General features: G+C 56.7%; 1 protein-coding gene across 3 annotated transcripts in view; it reads right to left on the bottom strand.

Moving 5' to 3' along the window:
* LOC306755667 (uncharacterized protein) overlaps positions 1 to 20,242 on the bottom strand; it is a 53,814-nt gene that overhangs the window by 2,073 nt on the left and 31,499 nt on the right. For all 3 annotated transcript variants that reach the window (XR_013771300.1, XR_013771301.1, XM_079240159.1), the window contains exons 5-7: positions 3,501 to 3,646; positions 1,805 to 1,858; positions 1,550 to 1,733 (exon numbers count right to left, since the gene is read on the bottom strand). Coding sequence is in view for 1 of the 3 variants with exons in the window: in XM_079240159.1 (XP_079096285.1) it covers positions 1,550 to 1,733; positions 1,805 to 1,858; positions 3,501 to 3,646 (384 nt within the window). In the remaining 2 variants the exon portion in view is untranslated. The remainder of the gene's footprint in view (positions 1 to 1,549; positions 1,734 to 1,804; positions 1,859 to 3,500; positions 3,647 to 20,242) is intronic.

The raw sequence follows: 20,242 nt of genomic DNA on the forward strand, positions 1-20,242 counted from the left end.
GATAGTAGTATGAATGGATGGATGATGGGATGGATGGATTAATAAATGAATGGATGGATTGATAAACAGATGAATGCATGGATGGACAGGTGAATGGATGAATCATGGATAGTTAGATGGATGGATGATGGGGTGGGTGAATGAATGGATTGATGGATAGATGGATGGATGAATGGATTGATGGGTGGATGAATAGATGGATGGATGGATGGATAATGGATGGATGAATAGATGTATGAATGGATGGGTGGATGAATGGATGATGATGATGGATGGATGGATGGATGGATGGATGGATAAATAAATGAATAGATGAGTGGATGAATGGATGGATGGATGGATGATGGGATGGATGGATAAATAAATGAATAGATGAGTGGATGAATGTATGTATGTATGGATGGATGGATGATGGGATGGATGGATAAATAAATGAATAGATGAGTGGATGATTGTATGCATGTATGTACGGATGGCTGGATGGATGGAGGGATGGATGAACAGATGTATGGATGTACTGATGTATAGATGAATGGGTGTATGGATGAATCATGGATGGATTGACGTATGAATGGATGAATCATGGCTAGTTGAATGAATGGATGGATGATGGGATGGATGGATGAATTAACGAATAGCTGGATTGATGAACAGATGAATGTATGGATGGACAGGTGAATGGATGAATCATGGATAGTTAGATGGATAAATGGATGGATGATGGGGTGGATGGATGGATTGATGGATGGACGGATGAATGGATTGATGGGTGGATGAATGGATGGGTGGATGAATGGATGATGGATGGATGAATCAATCAATGGATGGATGGATGAATGGATTGATGGGTGGATGAATGAATGGATGGATGGATGAATGGATCGATGAATGAATGGATGGATGGATGAATGGATCGATGGGTGAATGAATAGATGGATGGATGAATGGATCGATGGGTGAATGAATAGATGGATGGATGGATGGGTGAATGAATAGATGGATGGATCGATGGGTGAATGAATAGATGGATGGATGAATGGATCGATGGGTGAATGAATAGATGGATGGATGGATGAATGGATCGATGGGTGAATGAATAGATGGATGGATGGATCGATGGGTGAATGAATAGATGGATGGATGGATGGATGGATCGATGGGTGAATGAATAGATGGATGGATGGATGAATGGATCGATGGGTGAATGAATAGATGGATGGATGGATCGATGGGTGAATGAATAGATGGATGGATGGATGGATGAATGGATCGATGGGTGAATGAATAGATGGATGGATGGATGAATGGATCGATGGGTGAATGAATAGATGGATGGATGGATGAATGGATCGATGGGTGAATGAATAGATGGATGGATGGATCGATGGGTGAATGAATAGATGGATGGATGGATGGATGAATGGATCGATGGGTGAATGAATAGATGGATGGATGGATGAATGGATGGATGGGTGAATGAATAGATGGATGGATGGATGGACAGGCGGATAGATGGACGGATGAATGGATGGATGGATGAATCACATACCAGTTGGAACCAGTTTCCACTGCTCTTCCTCTCCATCAGAGTTTATCAAACCGCTGACGTCTCCATCTTCATCGTTGATGTGGTCTGTCAGCACGGCATCCATGTTGCCATGGTTACCAGTTTGTGGCCTGGACGTGGAGGCGAGGGTCTCGGGGTCGGTGGGGAGGTCAGCTGGAGGAGGATCCTGCAGGATGTGAAGAGATGTAAGTCTCCACGTTCCAGTCGAGTTATCCTGCTTTACCAGCATCAACTCACCTTCATCGCTGCATCCTGCTCGTCTTCGTCTGTCCTCATGTGGAGCCAAAAGTCCTGAAACAGAGCCATGTCAGGCATGTGTTCCCATCCTCTACAAACCAGTTTCATGAGTACTATTTCACCCTGAAAGGAAACAAATATGGCGGCACCTGTTTCTGTCTCTAACTTGTGCAGTGTTAAACCAGCAGAATGATGGTCTGCTGCTGCTGGTTTACAGTTTGCATCTCCTTCACAATCTGGTTCTGATTTCATTCTGAATAAATGTTTGTTTTACAGAGTTTCCATCGTCCTGCTGGACCTGAGTGGACAGAAGGAGGACGGAAAGTCAAGTAGAAGACACCTCCACAGTAGGGCTGGGCGATACGACAGTGACCTCATACCCCGATATCGCTCATTATATATCTCCATAACGATAAATGACCATATAAAAGTGTGTAATGTTGTGACAGTCATCACTTATGTATCAGATGTTGCTAAGCAACAGCAGCAGGGATCTCCTTCCATCTGGGGAACTATGGCCGTATGACGTTCCACAGGTAAATACCTACTGCAGCGTTTGGTCTGGAGTTTATTATGAGTTTTCGCCTCCACTTGACGCTGCTTTTTCTCGTTGACTCTATTCTTTATTCTGATTTCTGCACAGGGGATAAAATGAATGAATGTATATATATCCCTATACATACATATCTGTATATATATATATATATATATATATATATATATATATATATATATATATATATGTATGTATGTATGTATGTATATATATATATATATATATATATATACATATATATATATATACATATATATATATCTATATATACATATATGTGGGCTCACCTTAGGGGGAGCCCACACATTGGGTGCAGTGTGAGCTGGGCGGCAGCAAGAGGCGGGGACCCTGGCGGTCCGATCCCCGGCTGCAGAAGCTGGCTCTAGGGACGTGGAACGTCACCTCTCCGGTGGGGAAGGAGCCTGAGCTTGTGCACGAGGTTGAGCGGTTCCGACTAGATATAGTTGGACTCACCTCGACGCATGGCTTGGGCTCTGGAACCAGAACCCAAGCCATACATGAGAGGGGCTGGACCTTCTCACACCCCTCCTGGACCTCCCTGGTGAGGTGTTCCAGGCACGTCCCTCTGGGAGGAGACCCCGGGGAAGACCCAGGACACGCTGGAGGGGTTATATCTCTCTGCTGGCCTGGGAATGCCTCGGGATCCCCCCCGCAGAGTTGGCAAATGTGGCCGGGGAGAGGGAAGTCTGGGCTTCCCTGCTTAGGCTGCTGCAGGAAAAATACAGAAGCAGCATCTTACCGCGTTATGCTTTTCCATGTTAACCACGCCCACCTCACATGTCCAGCCAATCCAACGATACTTAACTGGCTGCTGGTGAAAGGTGTGCACGCTTGGTTTTTAGGCAGCTTAATGAAGCCCTAACCACGTGTTCGCCCCCTGGTGGTCGGCAGACTACTGGTGGAGAACCTGAGTGATCAGAGACGCTGCAGCAGAGCTGCGTTCTGAATGTAAATATCATTGACAATTAGGTTTATTTGTGGCTACCAAAGTCATGATCACGATCAAAGTCTGATTAATTCTGCCGCCCTATCGTCCAGACGATATATATCATCATGTCGCCCAGCCCGACCCGCAGACCATCTGCTGCACCTGGACAGAACCCCTCCAAGCAGCAGCACCTTGTCGGCGGGGTCGGGGATCTCGCCGTCCCTGATGTGGACCCTCATGTGCTTGCGGAGCAGGCAGGGTTTCCGGAAGCTGCTGGAACAGATGCTGCAGCCATGAGGCCGGTCGGGGACGAAGACCTGCTCACACCCAGAGTCTCCTGGAAGCATTCAGACAGTAACGCTCTGAGAAGGTTCATGTGAATGCAGGTCAGCTGGAACTGGTTTGGCAGCTGATGATACCTGGACATATCATATCACCGCCCACCAGTTAGGACTGGTACTGGGACTGGGACTGGGACTGGTACTGGTACTGGTACTGGACTGGCACTGGGACTGGCACTGGTACTGGACTGGAACTGGGACTGGACTGGGACTGGGACTGGTACTGGTACTGGGACTGGAACTGGGACTGGGACTGGTACTGGTACTGGACTGGCACTGGGACTGGCACTGGTACTGGACTGGAACTGGGACTGGACTGGGACTGGTACTGGTACTGGGACTGGAACTGGACTGGGACTGGGACTGGACTGGAACTGGGACTGGACTGGGACTGGTACTGGTACTGGTAGTGGGACTGGGACTGGACTGGGACTGGTACTGGTACTGGACTGGAACTGGGACTGGGACTGGTACTGGTAGTGGGACTGGTACTGAACTGGGACTGGTACTGGACTGGAACTGGGACTGGGACTGGTACTGGTAGTGGGACTGGTACTGGACTGGGACTGGGACTGGTACTGGACTGGAACTGGGACTGGGACTGGGACTGGACTGGGACTGGTACTGGACTGGACTGGGACTGGTACTGGTACTGGACTGGAACTGGGACTGGTACTGGTACTGGACTGGAACTGGACTGGGACTGGTACTGGTAGTGGGCCTGGTACTGGACTGGGACTGGGACTGGTACTGGTAGTGGGACTGGTACTGGACTGGGACTGGGACTGGGACTGGACTGGGCTGGACTGGGAGTGGGACTGGGATTAGACTGGGCTGGACTGGGACTGGGAATGGGATTAGGCTGGACTGGGACTGGGACTGGGATTAGACTGGACTGGGACTGGGACTGGGATTAGACTGGGCTGGACTGGGACTGGGATTAGACTGGGCTGGACTGGGACTGGGACTGGGATTAGACTGGGCTGGACTGGGACTGGGAATGGGATTAGGCTGGACTGGGACTGGGACTGGGATTAGACTGGGCTGGACTGGGACTGGGACTGGGATTAGACTGGGCTGGACTGGGACTGGGATTAGACTGGGCTGGACTGGGACAGGGATTAGACTGGACTGGGATTAGACTGGGCTGGACTGGGACTGGGATTAGACTGGAGTGGGACTGGGATTAGACTGGACTGGGACTGGGATTAGACTGGGCTGGACTGGGACTGGGACTGGGACTCGGACTGGGATTAGACTGGGCTGACTGGGACTGGGATTAGACTGGGCTGGACTGGGACTGGGACTCGGACTGGACTGGGACTAGACTGGGCTGGACTGGGACTGGGATTAGACTGGGCTGGACTGGGACTGGGATTAGACTGGGCTGGACTGGGACAGGGATTAGACTGGACTGGGATTAGACTGGGCTGGACTGGGACTGGGATTAGACTGGAGTGGGACTGGGATTAGACTGGACTGGGACTGGGACTGGGATTAGACTGGGCTGGACTGGGACTGGGACTGGGACTCGGACTGGGATTAGACTGGGCTGACTGGGACTGGGATTAGACTGGGCTGGACTGGGACTGGGACTCGGACTGGACTGGGACTAGACTGGGCTGGACTGGGACTGGGATTAGACTGGCTGGACTGGGACTGGGAATGGGATTAGGCTGGACTGGGACTGGGATTAGACTGGGCTGGACTGGGACTGGGATTAGACTGGGCTGGACTGGGACTGGACTGGGACTAGACTGGGCTGGACTGGGATTAGACTGGCTGGACTGGGAGTGGGACTGGGATTAGAGTGGGCTGGACTGGGACTGGGAATGGGATTAGGCTGGACTGGGACTGGGATTAGACTGGGCTGGACTGGGACTGGGATTAGACTGGGCTGGAGTAGGACTGGGACTGGGATTAGACTGGGCTGGACTGGGACTGGGACTGGGATTAGACTGGGCTGGAGTGGGACTGGGACTGGGATGGACTGGGACTGGGATTAGACTGGGCTGGAGTGGGACTGGGACTGGGACTGGGACTGGGATTAGACTGGGCTGGACTGGGACTGGGACTGAGACTGGACTAGGACGGACTGGACTGGGACTGGGACTAGACTGGGCTGGACTGGGACTGGGACTGGAATGGGACTAGACTGGGCTGGACTGGGACTGGACTGGGACTGGAATGGGACTGGGACTGGGACTAGACTGGGCTGGACTGGGACTGGACTGGACTGGACTGGGACTGGACTGGACTGGGACTGGGACTGGACTAGGACTGGGACTGGACTGGGACTGGGACGACTGGGACTGGGACTGGGACTGGGACTAGACTGGGCTGGGACTGGGACTGGGATTAGACTGGGCTGGACTGGGACTAGACTGGGCTGGACTGGGACTAGACAGGGACTGGGACTAGACTGGGCTGGGACTGGGACTAGACTGGGCTGGACTGGGACTGGACTAGGACTGGGACTGGGATTAGACTGGGCTGGACTGGGACTGGAACTGGGATTAGACTGGGCTGGACTGCGACTGGGACTGGGATTAGACTGGACTGGGACTGGGATTAGACTGGGCTGGACTGGGATTAGACTGGACTGGGACTGGGATTAGACTGGGCTGGACTGGGACTGGGATTAGACTGGACTGGGACTGGGATTAGACTGGGCTGGACTGGGACTGGGATTAGACTGGACTGGGATTAGACTGGGCTGGACTGGGACTGGGATTAGACTGGGCTGCACTGGGACTGGGATTAGACTGGGCTGGACTGGGACTGGGACTCGGACTGGGATTAGACTGGGCTGGACTGGGACTGGGATTAGACTGGGCTGGACTGGGACTGAGATTAGACTGGGCTGGACTGGGAGTGGGACTGGGATTAGACTGGGCTGGGACTGGGACGGATTAGACTGGGCTGGACTGGGACTGGGATTAGACTGGGCTGGACTGGGACTGGGATTAGACTGGGATGGACTGGGACTGGGATTACACTGGACTGGGACTGGGATTAGACTGGACTGGGACTGGGATTGGACTGGGCAGGGACTGGGATTGGACTGGGCAGGGACTGGGACTGGGATTAGACTGGGCTGGGACTGGGACTGGGATTAGACTGGGCTGGACTGGGACTGGGACTGGGACTGGGATTGGACTGGACTGGGACTGGGATTAGACTGGACTGGGACTGGGATTAGACTGGACTGGGACAGGGACTGGGATTAGACTGGGCTGGGACCTGGATTAGACTGGACTGGGACTGGGATTAGACTGGACTGGGACTGGGATTAGACTGGGCTGGGACTGGGACTGGGATTAGACTGGACTGGGATTAGACTGGGCTGGACTGGGACTGGGATTGGGATTAGACTGGGCTGGACTGGGACTGGGACTCGGACTGGGACTGGGATTAGACTGGGCTGGACTGGGACTGGGATTAAACTGGGCTGGACTGGGACTGGGACTGGGACTCGGACTGGACTGGGACTAGACTGGGCTGGACTGGGAGTGGGATTAGACTGGCTGGACTGGGAGTGGGACTGGGATTAGACTGGGCTGGACTGGGACTGGGAATGGTATTAGGCTGGACTAGGACTGGGACTGGGATTAGACTGGGCTGGACTGGGACTGGGAATGGGATTAGGCTGGACTGGGACTGGGACTGGGATTAGACTGGGCTGGAGTAGGACTGGGACAGGGATTAGACTGGGCTGGACTGGGACTAGGACTGGGATTAGACTGGGCTGGACTGGGACTGGGATTAGACTGGGCTGGAGTGGGACTGGGACTGGGATGGACTGGGACTGGGACTCGGACTGGGATTAGACTGGGACTGGTATTAGGCTGGACTAGGATTGGGACTGGGATTAGACTGGGCTGGACTGGGACTGGGAATGGGATTAGGCTGGACTGGGACTGGGATTAGACTGGGCTGGACTGGGATTAGACTGGGCTGGACTGGGACTAGGACTAGGATTAGACTGGGCTGGACTGGGACTGGGATTAGACTGGGCTGGAGTGGGACTGGGACTGGGATGGACTGGGACTGGGACTCGGACTGGGACTGGGATTAGACTGGGCTGGACTGGGACTGGTATTAGACTGGGCTGGAGTGGGACTGGGACTGGGATGGACTGGGACTGGGACTCGGACTGGGATTAGACTGGGCTGGACTGGGACTGGGACTGGACTAGGACGGACTGGGACTGGGACTGGACTGGGACTGGGACTGGAATGGGACTAGACTGGGCTGGACTGGGACTGGGACTAGACTGGGCTGGACTGGGACTGGAATGGACTGGGACTGGACTGGGACTGGGACTAGACTGGGCTGGACGGACTGGGACTGGAATGGGACTAGACTGGGACTGGACTGGGACTGGACTGGGACTGGGACTAGACTGGGCTGGACTGGGACTGGACTGGACTGGGACTGGAATGGGACTGGACTAGGACTGGGACTGGGATTAGACTGGACTGGGACTGGGATTAGACTGGGCTGGGACTGGGATTAGACTGGACTGGGACTGGGATTAGACTGGGCTGGACTGGGACTGGGACTGGGATTAGACTGGACTGGGACTGGGATTAGACTGGGCTGGACTGGGACTGGGACTAGACTGGGATGGACTGGGACTGGACTGGGACTGGGACATGACTGGGACTGGACTGGGACTGGACTAGGACTGGGACTGGGATTAGACTGGGCTGGACTGGGATTAGACTGGACTGGGACTGGGATTAGACTGGGCTGGACTGGGACTGGGATTAGACTGGACTGGGACTGGGATTAGACTGGGCTGGACTGGGACTGGGATTAGACTGGACTGGGATTAGACTGGGCTGGACTGGGACTGGGATTAGACTGGGCTGCACTGGGACTGGGATTAGACTGGGCTGGACTGGGACTGGGACTCGGACTGGGATTAGACTGGGCTGGACTGGGACTGGGATTAGACTGGGCTGGACTGGGACTGAGATTAGACTGGGCTGGACTGGGAGTGGGACTGGGATTAGACTGGGCTGGGACTGGGACGGATTAGACTGGGCTGGACTGGGACTGGGATTAGACTGGGCTGGACTGGGACTGGGATTAGACTGGGATGGACTGGGACTGGGATTACACTGGACTGGGACTGGGATTAGACTGGACTGGGACTGGGATTGGACTGGGCAGGGACTGGGATTGGACTGGGCAGGGACTGGGACTGGGATTAGACTGGGCTGGGACTGGGACTGGGATTAGACTGGGCTGGACTGGGACTGGGACTGGGACTGGGATTGGACTGGACTGGGACTGGGATTAGACTGGACTGGGACTGGGATTAGACTGGACTGGGACTGGGACTGGGATTAGACTGGGCTGGGACCTGGATTAGACTGGACTGGGACTGGGATTAGACTGGACTGGGACTGGGATTAGACTGGGCTGGGACTGGGACTGGGATTAGACTGGACTGGGACTGGGATTAGACTGGGCTGGACTGGGACTGGGATTGGGATTAGACTGGGCTGGACTGGGACTGGGACTCGGACTGGGACTGGGATTAGACTGGGCTGGACTGGGACTGGGATTAAACTGGGCTGGACTGGGACTGGGACTGGGACTGGGACTCGGACTGGGACTAGACTGGGCTGGACTGGGAGTGGGATTAGACTGGCTGGACTGGGAGTGGGACTGGGATTAGACTGGGCTGGACTGGGACTGGGAATGGTATTAGGCTGGACTAGGACTGGGACTGGGATTAGACTGGGCTGGACTGGGACTGGGAATGGGATTAGGCTGGACTGGGACTGGGACTGGGATTAGACTGGGCTGGAGTAGGACTGGGACAGGGATTAGACTGGGCTGGACTGGGACTAGGACTGGGATTAGACTGGGCTGGACTGGGACTGGGATTAGACTGGGCTGGAGTGGGACTGGGACTGGGATGGACTGGGACTGGGACTCGGACTGGGATTAGACTGGGACTGGTATTAGGCTGGACTAGGATTGGGACTGGGATTAGACTGGGCTGGACTGGGACTGGGAATGGGATTAGGCTGGACTGGGACTGGGATTAGACTGGGCTGGACTGGGACTAGGACTAGGATTAGACTGGGCTGGACTGGGACTGGGATTAGACTGGGCTGGAGTGGGACTGGGACTGGGATGGACTGGGACTGGGACTCGGACTGGGATTAGACTGGGCTGGACTGGAACTGGTATTAGACTGGGCTGGAGTGGGACTGGGACTGGGATGGACTGGGACTGGGACTCGGACTGGGATTAGACTGGGCTGGACTGGGACTGGGACTGGACTAGGACGGACTGGGACTGGGACTGGACTGGGACTGGGACTGGAATGGGACTAGACTGGGCTGGACTGGGACTGGGACTAGACTGGGCTGGACTGGGACTGGAATGGACTGGGACTGGACTGGGACTGGGACTAGACTGGGCTGGACGGACTGGGACTGGAATGGGACTAGACTGGGACTGGACTGGGACTGGACTGGGACTGGGACTAGACTGGGCTGGACTGGGACTGGACTGGACTGGGACTGGGACTGGAATGGGACTGGACTAGGACTGGGACTGGGATTAGACTGGACTGGGACTGGGATTAGACTGGGCTGGGACTGGGATTAGACTGGACTGGGACTGGGATTAGACTGGGCTGGACTGGGACTGGGACTGGGATTAGACTGGACTGGGACTGGGATTAGACTGGGCTGGACTGGGACTGGACTGGGACTGGGACTAGACTGGGATGGACTGGGACTGGACTGGGACTGGGACTAGACTGGGACTGGACTGGGACTGGACTAGGACTGGGACTGGGATTAGACTGGACTGGTACTGGGATTAGACTGGGCTGGGACTGGGATTAGACTGGACTGGGACTGGGATTAGACTGGGCTGGACTGGGACTGGGATTAGACTGGACTGGGACTGGGATTAGACTGGGCTGGACTGGGACTGGGATTAGACTGGACTGGGACTGGGATTAGACTGGGCTGGAGTGGGACTGGGACTGGGATTAGACTGGGCTGGACTGGGAATGGGATTAGGCTGGACTGGGACTGGGATAAGACTGGACTGGGACTGGGATTAGACTGGGCTGGACTGGGACTGGGATTAGACTGGACTGGGACTGGGATTAGACTGGACTGGGACTGGGACTGGGATTAGACTGGACTGGGACTGGGATTAGACTGGACTGGGACTGGGATTAGACTGGGCTGGACTGGGACTGGGAATAGACTGGACTGGAGTAGGACTGGGACTGGGATTAGACTGGGCTGGACTGGGACTAGGACTGGGATTAGACTGGGCTGGACTGGGACTGGGATTAGACTGGGCTGGAGTGGGACTGACTGGGACTGGGACTCGGACTGGGACTGGGATTAGACTGGGCTGGACTGGGACTGGTATTAGGCTGGACTAGGACTGGGACTGGGATTAGACTGGGCTGGACTGGGACTGGGAATGGGATTAGGCTGGACTGGGACTGGGACTGGGATTAGACTGGGCTGGACTGGGACTGGGATTAGACTGGGCTGGAGTAGGACTGGGACTGGGATTAGACTGGGCTGGACTGGGACTAGGACTGGGATTAGACTGGGCTGGACTGGGACTAGGACTGGGATTAGACTGGGCTGGACTGGGACTGGGATTAGACTGGGCTGGACTGGGACTGGGACTGGGATGGACTGGGACTGGGACTCGGACTGGGACTGGGATTAGACTGGGCTGGACTGGGATTAGACTGGGCTGGGACTGGGATTAGACTGGACTGGGACTGGGACTGGGACTGGGATTAGACTGGGCTGGACTGGGACTGGGATTAGACTGGGCTGGACTGGGACTCGGACTGGGATTAGACTGGGCTTGACTGGGATTAGACTGGGCTGGACTGGGACTGGGATTAGACTGGGCTGGACTGGGACTGGGACTGGGATTAGACTGGGCTGGACTGGGACTGGGACTCGGACTGGGATTAGACTGGGCTGGACTGGGATTAGACTGGGCTGGACTGGGACTGGGATTAGACTGGGCTGGACTGGGAGTGGGACTGGGATTAGACTGGGCTGGACTGGGACTGGGAATGGGATTAGGCTGGACTGGGACTGGGATTAGACTGGGCTGGACTGGGACTGGGATTAGACTGGGCTGGAGTGGGACTGGGACTGGGATTAGACTGGGCTGGACTGGGACTGGGATTAGACTGGGCTGGACTGGGACTGGGACTGGGACTCGGACTGGACTGGGACTAGACTGGGCTGGACTGGGACTGGGATTAGACTGGCTGGACTGGGAGTGGGACTGGGATTAAACTGGGCTGGACTGGGACTGGGAATGGTATTAGGCTGGACTAGGACTGGGACTGGGATTAGACTGGGCTGGACTGGGACTGGGAATGGGATTAGGTTGGACTGGGACTGGGATTAGACTGGGCTGGACTGGGACTGGGATTAGACTGGGCTGGAGTAGGACTGTGACAGGGATTAGACTGGGCTGGACTGGGACTAGGACTGGGATTAGACTGGGCTGGACTGGGACTGGGATTAGACTGGGCTGGAGTGGGACTGGGACTGGGATGGACTGGGACTGGGACTCGGACTGGGATTAGACTGGGCTGGACTGGGACTGGTATTAGGCTGGACTAGGACTGGGACTGGGATTAGACTGGGCTGGACTGGGACTGGGAATGGGATTAGGCTGGACTGGGACTGGGACTGGGATTAGACTGGGCTGGACTGGGACTGGGATTAGACTGGGCCTGGGATTAGACTGGGCTGGACTGGGACTAGGTCTGGGATTAGACTGGGCTGGACTGGGACTGGGATTAGACTGGGCTGGAGTGGGACTGGGACTGGGATGGACTGGGACTGGGACTCGGACTGGGACTGGGATTAGACTGGGCTGGACTGGGACTGGTATTAGACTGGGCTGGAGTGGGACTGGGACTGGGATGGACTGGGACTGGGACTCGGACTGGGATTAGACTGGGCTGGACTGGGACTGGGACTGGACTGGGACTGGAATGGGACTAGACTGGGCTGGACTGGGACTGGACTGGGACTGGGACTAGACTGGGCTGGACTGGGACTGGACTGGACTGGGACTGGGACTGGACTGGGACTGGGACTAGACTGGGCTGGACGGACTGGGACTGGAATGGGACTAGACTGGGCTGGACTGGGACTGGAATGGGACTAGACTGGGCTGGACTGGGACTGGACTGGGACTGGGACTGGAATGGGACTGGGCTGGACTGGGAATGGGATTAGGCTGGACTGGGACTGGGACTGGGATTAGACTGGGCTGGACTGGGACTGGGATTAGACTGGGCTGGAGTAGGACTGGGACTGGGATTAGACTGGGCTGGACTGGGACTAGGACTGGGATTAGACTGGGCTGGACTGGGACTGGGATTAGACTGGGCTGGAGTGGGACTGGGACTGGGATGGACTGGGACTGGGACTCGGACTGGGACTGGGATTAGACTGGGCTGGGACTGGTATTAGACTGGGCTGGAGTGGGACTGGGACTGGGATGGACTGGGACTGGGACTCGGACTGGGATTAGACTGGGCTGGACTGGGACTGGGACTGGGACTGGACTGGGACTGGAATGGGACTAGACTGGGCTGGACTGGGACTGGACTGGGACTGGGACTGGGACTAGACTGGGCTGGACTGGGACTGGACTGGACTGGGACTGGGACTGGACTGGACGGACTGGGACTGGAATGGGACTAGACTGGGCTGGACTGGGACTGGACTGGGACTGGACTGGGACTGGAATGGGACTAGACTGGGCTGGACTGGGACTGGACTGGGACTGGGACTGGAATGGGACTGGACTAGGACTGGGACTGGGATTAGACTGGACGGACTGGGATTCGACTGGGCTGGGACTGGGATTAGACTGGACTGGGACTGGGATTAGACTGGGCTGGACTGGGACTGGGACTAGACTGGGATGGACTGGGACTGGACTGGGACTGGGACTAGACTGGGACTGGACTGGGACTGGACTAGGACTGGGACTGGGATTAGACTGGACTGGGACTGGGATTAGACTGGGCTGGGACTGGGATTAGACTGGACTGGGACTGGGATTAGACTGGGCTGGACTGGGACTGGGACTGGGATTAGACTGGACTGGGACTGGGACTGGGATTAGACTGGGCTGGACTAGGACTGGGACTGGGATTAGACTGGGCTGGGACTGGGATTAGACGACTGGGACTGGGATTAGACTGGGCTGGACTGGGACTAGACTGGGATGGACTGGGACTGGACTGGGACTGGGACTAGACTGGGACTGGACTGGGACTGGACTGGGACTGGGACTGGGATTAGACTGGACTGGGACTGGGATTAGACTGGGCTGGGACTGGGATTAGACTGGGCTGGACGGGGACTGGGACTGGGATTAGACTGGACTGGGACTGGGATTAGACTGGGCTGGACTGGGACTGGGATTAGACTGGGCTGGACTGGGACTGGGATTAGACTGGGCTGGACTGGGACTGGGATTAGACTGGGCTGGACTGGGACTGGGAATGGGATTAGGCTGGACTGGGACTGGGACTGGGATTAGACTGGGCTGGACTGGGACTGGGATTAGACTGGGCTGGACTGGGATTAGACTGGACTGGGATTAGACTGGGCTGGACTGGGACTGGGATTAGACTGGACTGGGACTGGGATAAGACTGGACTGGGACTGGGATTAGACTGGGCTGGAGTGGGACTGGGACTGGGATGGACTGGGACTGGGACTCGGACTGGGACTGGGATTAGACTGGGCTGGACTGGGATTAGACTGGGCTGGACTGGGATTAGACTGGGCTGGGACTGGGATTAGACTGGACTGGGACTGGGATTAGACTGGGCTGGACTGGGACTGGGATTAGACTGGACTGGGACTGGGATTAGACTGGGCTGGACTGGGACTGGGATTAGACTGGGCTGGACTGGGACTGGGACTCGGACTGGGATTAGACTGGGCTGGACTGGGATTAGACTGGGCTGGAGTGGGACTGGGATTAGACTGGGCTGGACTGGGAGTGGGACTGGGATTAGACTGGGCTGGACTGGGACTGGGATTAGGCTGGACTGGGACTAGACTGGGCTGGACTGGGACTGGGATTAGACTGGGCTGGAGTGGGACAGGGACTGGGATTAGACTGGGCTGGACTGGGACTGGGAATGGGATTAGGCTGGACTGGGACTGGGACTGGGATTAGACTGGGCTGGACTGGGATTAGACTGGGCTGGACTGGGACTGGGATTAGACTGGGCTGGACTGGGACAGGGATTAGACTGGACTGGGACTGGGATTAGACTGGAGTGGGACTGGGATAAGACTGGACTGGGACTGGGATTAGACTGGGCTGGACTGGGACTGGGATTAGACTGGACTGGGACTGGGATTAGACTGGGACTGGGATTAGACTGGGCTGGACTGGGACTGGGATTAGACTGGGCAGGGACTGGGATTAGACTGGACTGGGACTGGGACTGGGATTAGACTGGGCTGGACTGGGACTGGGACTCGGACTGGGATTAGACTGGGCTGACTGGGACTGGGATTAGACTGGGCTGGACTGGGACTGGGACTTGGACTGGGACTAGACAGGGCTGGACTGGGATTAGACTGGCTGGACTGGGACTGGGAATGGGATTAGGCTGGACTGGGACTGGGATTAGACTGGGCTGGACTGGGACTGGGATTAGACTGGGCTGGACTGGGACTGGGATTAGACTGGGCTGGAGTGGGACTGGGACTGGGATTAGACTGGGCTGGACTGGGACTGGGAATGGGATTAGGCTGGACTGGGACTGGGACTGGGATTAGACTGGGCTGGACTGGGACTGGGATTAGACTGGGCTGGACTGGGACTGGGATTAGACTGGGCTGGACTGGGACAGGGATTAGACTGGACTGGGACTGGGATTAGACTGGAGTGGGACTGGGATAAGACTGGACTGGGACTGGGATTAGACTGGGCTGGACTGGGACTGGGATTAGACTGGACTGGGACTGGGATTAGACTGGGACTGGGATTAGACTGGGCTGGACTGGGACTGGGATTAGACTGGGCAGGGACTGGGATTAGACTGGACTGGGACTGGGACTGGGATTAGACTGGGCTGGACTGGGACTGGGACTCGGACTGGGATTAGACTGGGCTGACTGGGACTGGGATTAGACTGGGCTGGACTGGGACTGGGACTTGGACTGGGACTAGACTGGGCTGGACTGGGACTGGGATTAGACTGGCTGGACTGGGACTGGGAATGGGATTAGGCTGGACTGGGACTGGGATTAGACTGGGCTGGACTGGGACTGGGATTAGACTGGGCTGGACTGGGACTGGGACTCGGACTGGGACTGGGATTAGACTGGGCTGGACTGGGACTGGGATTAGACTGGGCTGGACTGGGACTGGGACTGGGACTGGGACTCGGACTGGACTGGGACTAGACTGGGCTGGACTGGGAGTGGGATTAGACTGGCTGGACTGGGAGTGGGACTGGGATTAGACTGGGCTGGACTGGGACTGGGAATGGTATTAGGCTGGACTAGGACTGGGACTGGGATTAGACTGGGCTGGACTGGGACTGGGAATGGGATTAGGCAGGACTGGGACTGGGACTGGGATTAGACTGGGCTGGACTGGGACTGGGACAGGGATTAGACTGGGCTGGACTGGGACTAGGACTGGGATTAGACTGGGCTGGACTGGGACTGGGATTAGACTGGGCTGGAGTGGGACTGGGACTGGGATGGACTGGGACTGGGAGTCGGACTGGGATTAGACTGGGCTGGACTGGGACTGGTATTAGGCTGGACTAGGACTGGGACTGGGATTAGACTGGGCTGGACTGGGACTGGGAATGGGATTAGGCTGGACTGGGACTGGGACTGGGATTAGACTGGGCTGGACTGGGACTGGGATTAGACTGGGCTGGAGTAGGACTGGGACTGGGATTAGACTGGGCTGGACTGGGACTAGGACTAGGATTAGACTGGGCTGGACTGGGACTGGGATTAGACTGGGCTGGAGTGGGACTGGGATGGACTGGGACTGGGACTCGGACTGGGACTGGGATTAGACTGGGCTGGACTGGGACTGGTATTAGACTGGGCTGGAGTGGGACTGGGACTGGGATGGACTGGGACTGGGACTCGGACTGGAATTAGACTGGGCTGGACTGGGACTGGGACTGGACTAGGACGGACTGGGACTGGGACTGGACTGGGACTGGGATTAGACTGGGCTGGACTGGGACTGGAACTGGGATTAGACTGGGCTGGACTGCGACTGGGACTGGGATTAGACTGGACGGACTGGGATTAGACTGGGCTGGACTGGGATTAGACTGGACTGGGACTGGGATTAGACTGGGCTGGACTGGGACTGGGATTAGACTGGACTGGGATTAGACTGGGCTGGACTGGGACTGGGATTAGACTGGGCTGGACTGGGACTGGGATTAGACTGGGCTGGACTGGGACTGGGACTCGGACTGGGATTAGACTGGGCTGGACTGGGACTGGGATTAGACTGGGCTGGACTGGGACTGAGATTAGACTGGGCTGGACTGGGAGTGGGACTGGGATTAGACTGGGCTGGGACTGGGACGGATTAGACTGGGCTGGACTGGGACTGGGATTAGACTGGGCTGGACTGGGACTGGGATTAGACTGGGATGGACTGGGACTGGGATTACACTGGGCTGGACTGGGACTGGGATTAGACTGGACTGGGACTGGGATTGGACTGGGCAGGGACTGGGATTGGACTGGGCAGGGACTGGGACTGGGATTAGACTGGGCTTGGACTTTGACTGGGATTAGACTGGGCTGGACTGGGACTGGGACTGGGATTGGACTGGACTGGGATTAGACTGGACTGGGACTGGGATTAGACTGGACTGGGACGGACTGGGATTAGACTGGGCTGGGACCTGGATTAGACTGGACTGGGACTGGGATTAGACTGGACTGGGACTGGGATTAGACTGGGCTGGGACTGGGACTGGGATTAGACTGGACTGGGACTGGGATTAGACTGGGCTGGACTGGGACTGGGATTAGACTGGGCTGGACTGGGACTGGGACTCGGACTGGGACTGGGATTAGACTGGGCTGGACTGGGACTGGGATTAGACTGGGCTGGACTGGGACTGGGACTGGGACTCGGACTGGACTGGGACTAGACTGGGCTGGACTGGGAGTGGGATTAGACTGGCTGGACTGGGAGTGGGACTGGGATTAGACTGGGCTGGACTGGGACTGGGAATGGTATTAGGCTGGACTAGGACTGGGACTGGGATTAGACTGGGCTGGACTGGGACTGGGAATGGGATTAGGCAGGACTGGGACTGGGACTGGGATTAGACTGGGCTGGACTGGGACTGGGACAGGGATTAGACTGGGCTGGACTGGGACTAGGACTGGGATTAGACTGGGCTGGACTGGGACTGGGATTAGACTGGGCTGGAGTGGGACTGGGACTGGGATGGACTGGGACTGGGAGTCGGACTGGGATTAGACTGGGCTGGACTGGGACTGGTATTAGGCTGGACTAGGACTGGGACTGGGATTAGACTGGGCTGGACTGGGACTGGGAATGGGATTAGGCTGGACTGGGACTGGGACTGGGATTAGACTGGGCTGGACTGGGACTGGGATTAGACTGGGCTGGAGTAGGACTGGGACTGGGATTAGACTGGGCTGGACTGGGACTAGGACTAGGATTAGACTGGGCTGGACTGGGACTGGGATTAGACTGGGCTGGAGTGGGACTGGGACTGGGATGGACTGGGACTGGGACTCGGACTGGGACTGGGATTAGACTGGGCTGGACTGGGACTGGTATTAGACTGGGCTGGAGTGGGACTGGGACTGGGATGGACTGGGACTGGGACTCGGACTGGGATTAGACTGGGCTGGACTGGGACTGGACTAGGACGGACTGGGACTGGGACTGGACTGGGACTGGGACTGGAATGGGACTAGACTGGGCTGGACTGGGACTGGGACTAGACTGGGCTGGACTGGGACTGGACTGGGACTGGGACTAGACTGGGCTGGACGGACTGGGACTGGAATGGGACTAGACTGGGACTGGACTGGGACTGGACTGGGACTGGGACTGGGACTAGACTGGGCTGGACTGGGACTGGACTGGACTGGGACTGGGACTGGAATGGGACTGGACTAGGACTGGGACTGGGATTAGACTGGACTGGGACTGGGATTAGACTGAGCTGGGACTGGGATTAGACTGGACTGGGACTGGGATTAGACTGGGCTGGACTGGGACTGGGATTAGACTGGACTGGGACTGGGATTAGACTGGGCTGGACTGGGACTGGGATGGACTGGGACTGGACTGGGACTGGGACTAGACTGGGACTGGACTGGGACTGGACTGGGAGTCGGACTGGGATTAGACTGGGCTGGACTGGGACTGGTATTAGGCTGGACTAGGACTGGGACTGGGATTAGACTGGGCTGGACTGGGACTGGGAATGGGATTAGGCTGGACTGGGACTGGGACTGGGATTAGACTGGGCTGGACTGGGACTGGGATTAGACTGGGCTGGAGTAGGACTGGGACTGGGATTAGACTGGGCTGGACTGGGACTAGGACTAGGATTAGACTGGGCTGGACTGGGACTGGGATTAGACTGGGCTGGAGTGGGACTGGGACTGGGATGGACTGGGACTGGGACTCGGACTGGGACTGGGATTAGACTGGGCTGGACTGGGACTGGTATTAGACTGGGCTGGAGTGGGACTGGGACTGGGATGGACTGGGACTGGGACTCGGACTGGGATTAGACTGGGCTGGACTGGGACTGGGACTGGACTAGGACGGACTGGGACTGGGACTGGACTGGGACTGGAATGGGACTAGACTGGGACTGGACTGGGACTAGACTGGGCTGGACTGGGACTGGACTGGGACTGGGACTAGACTGGGCTGGACGGACTGGGACTGGAATGGGACTAGACTGGGACTGGACTGGGACTGGACTGGGACTGGGACTAGACTGGGCTGGACTGGGACTGGACTGGACTGGGACTGGGACTGGAATGGGACTGGACTAGGACTGGGACTGGGATTAGACTGGACTGGGACTGGGATTAGACTGGGCTGGGACTGGGATTAGACTGGACTGGGACTGGGATTAGACTGGGCTGGACTGGGACTGGGACTGGGATTAGACTGGACTGGGACTGGGATTAGACTGGGCTGGACTGGGACTGGACTGGGAGTGGGACTAGACTGGGATGGACTGGGACTGGACTGGGACTGGGACTAGACTGGGACTGGACTGGGAGTCGGACTGGGATTAGACTGGGCTGGACTGGGACTGGTATTAGGCTGGACTAGGACTGGGACTGGGATTAGACTGGGCTGGACTGGGACTGGGAATGGGATTAGGCTGGACTGGGACTGGGACTGGGATTAGACTGGGCTGGACTGGGACTGGGATTAGACTGGGCTGGAGTAGGACTGGGACTGGGATTAGACTGGGCTGGACTGGGACTAGGACTAGGATTAGACTGGGC

This window comes from Telmatherina bonti, assembly GCF_933228915.1.
Source record: "Telmatherina bonti genome assembly, chromosome: 5".
Lineage (NCBI taxonomy): Eukaryota > Metazoa > Chordata > Actinopteri > Atheriniformes > Telmatherinidae > Telmatherina > Telmatherina bonti.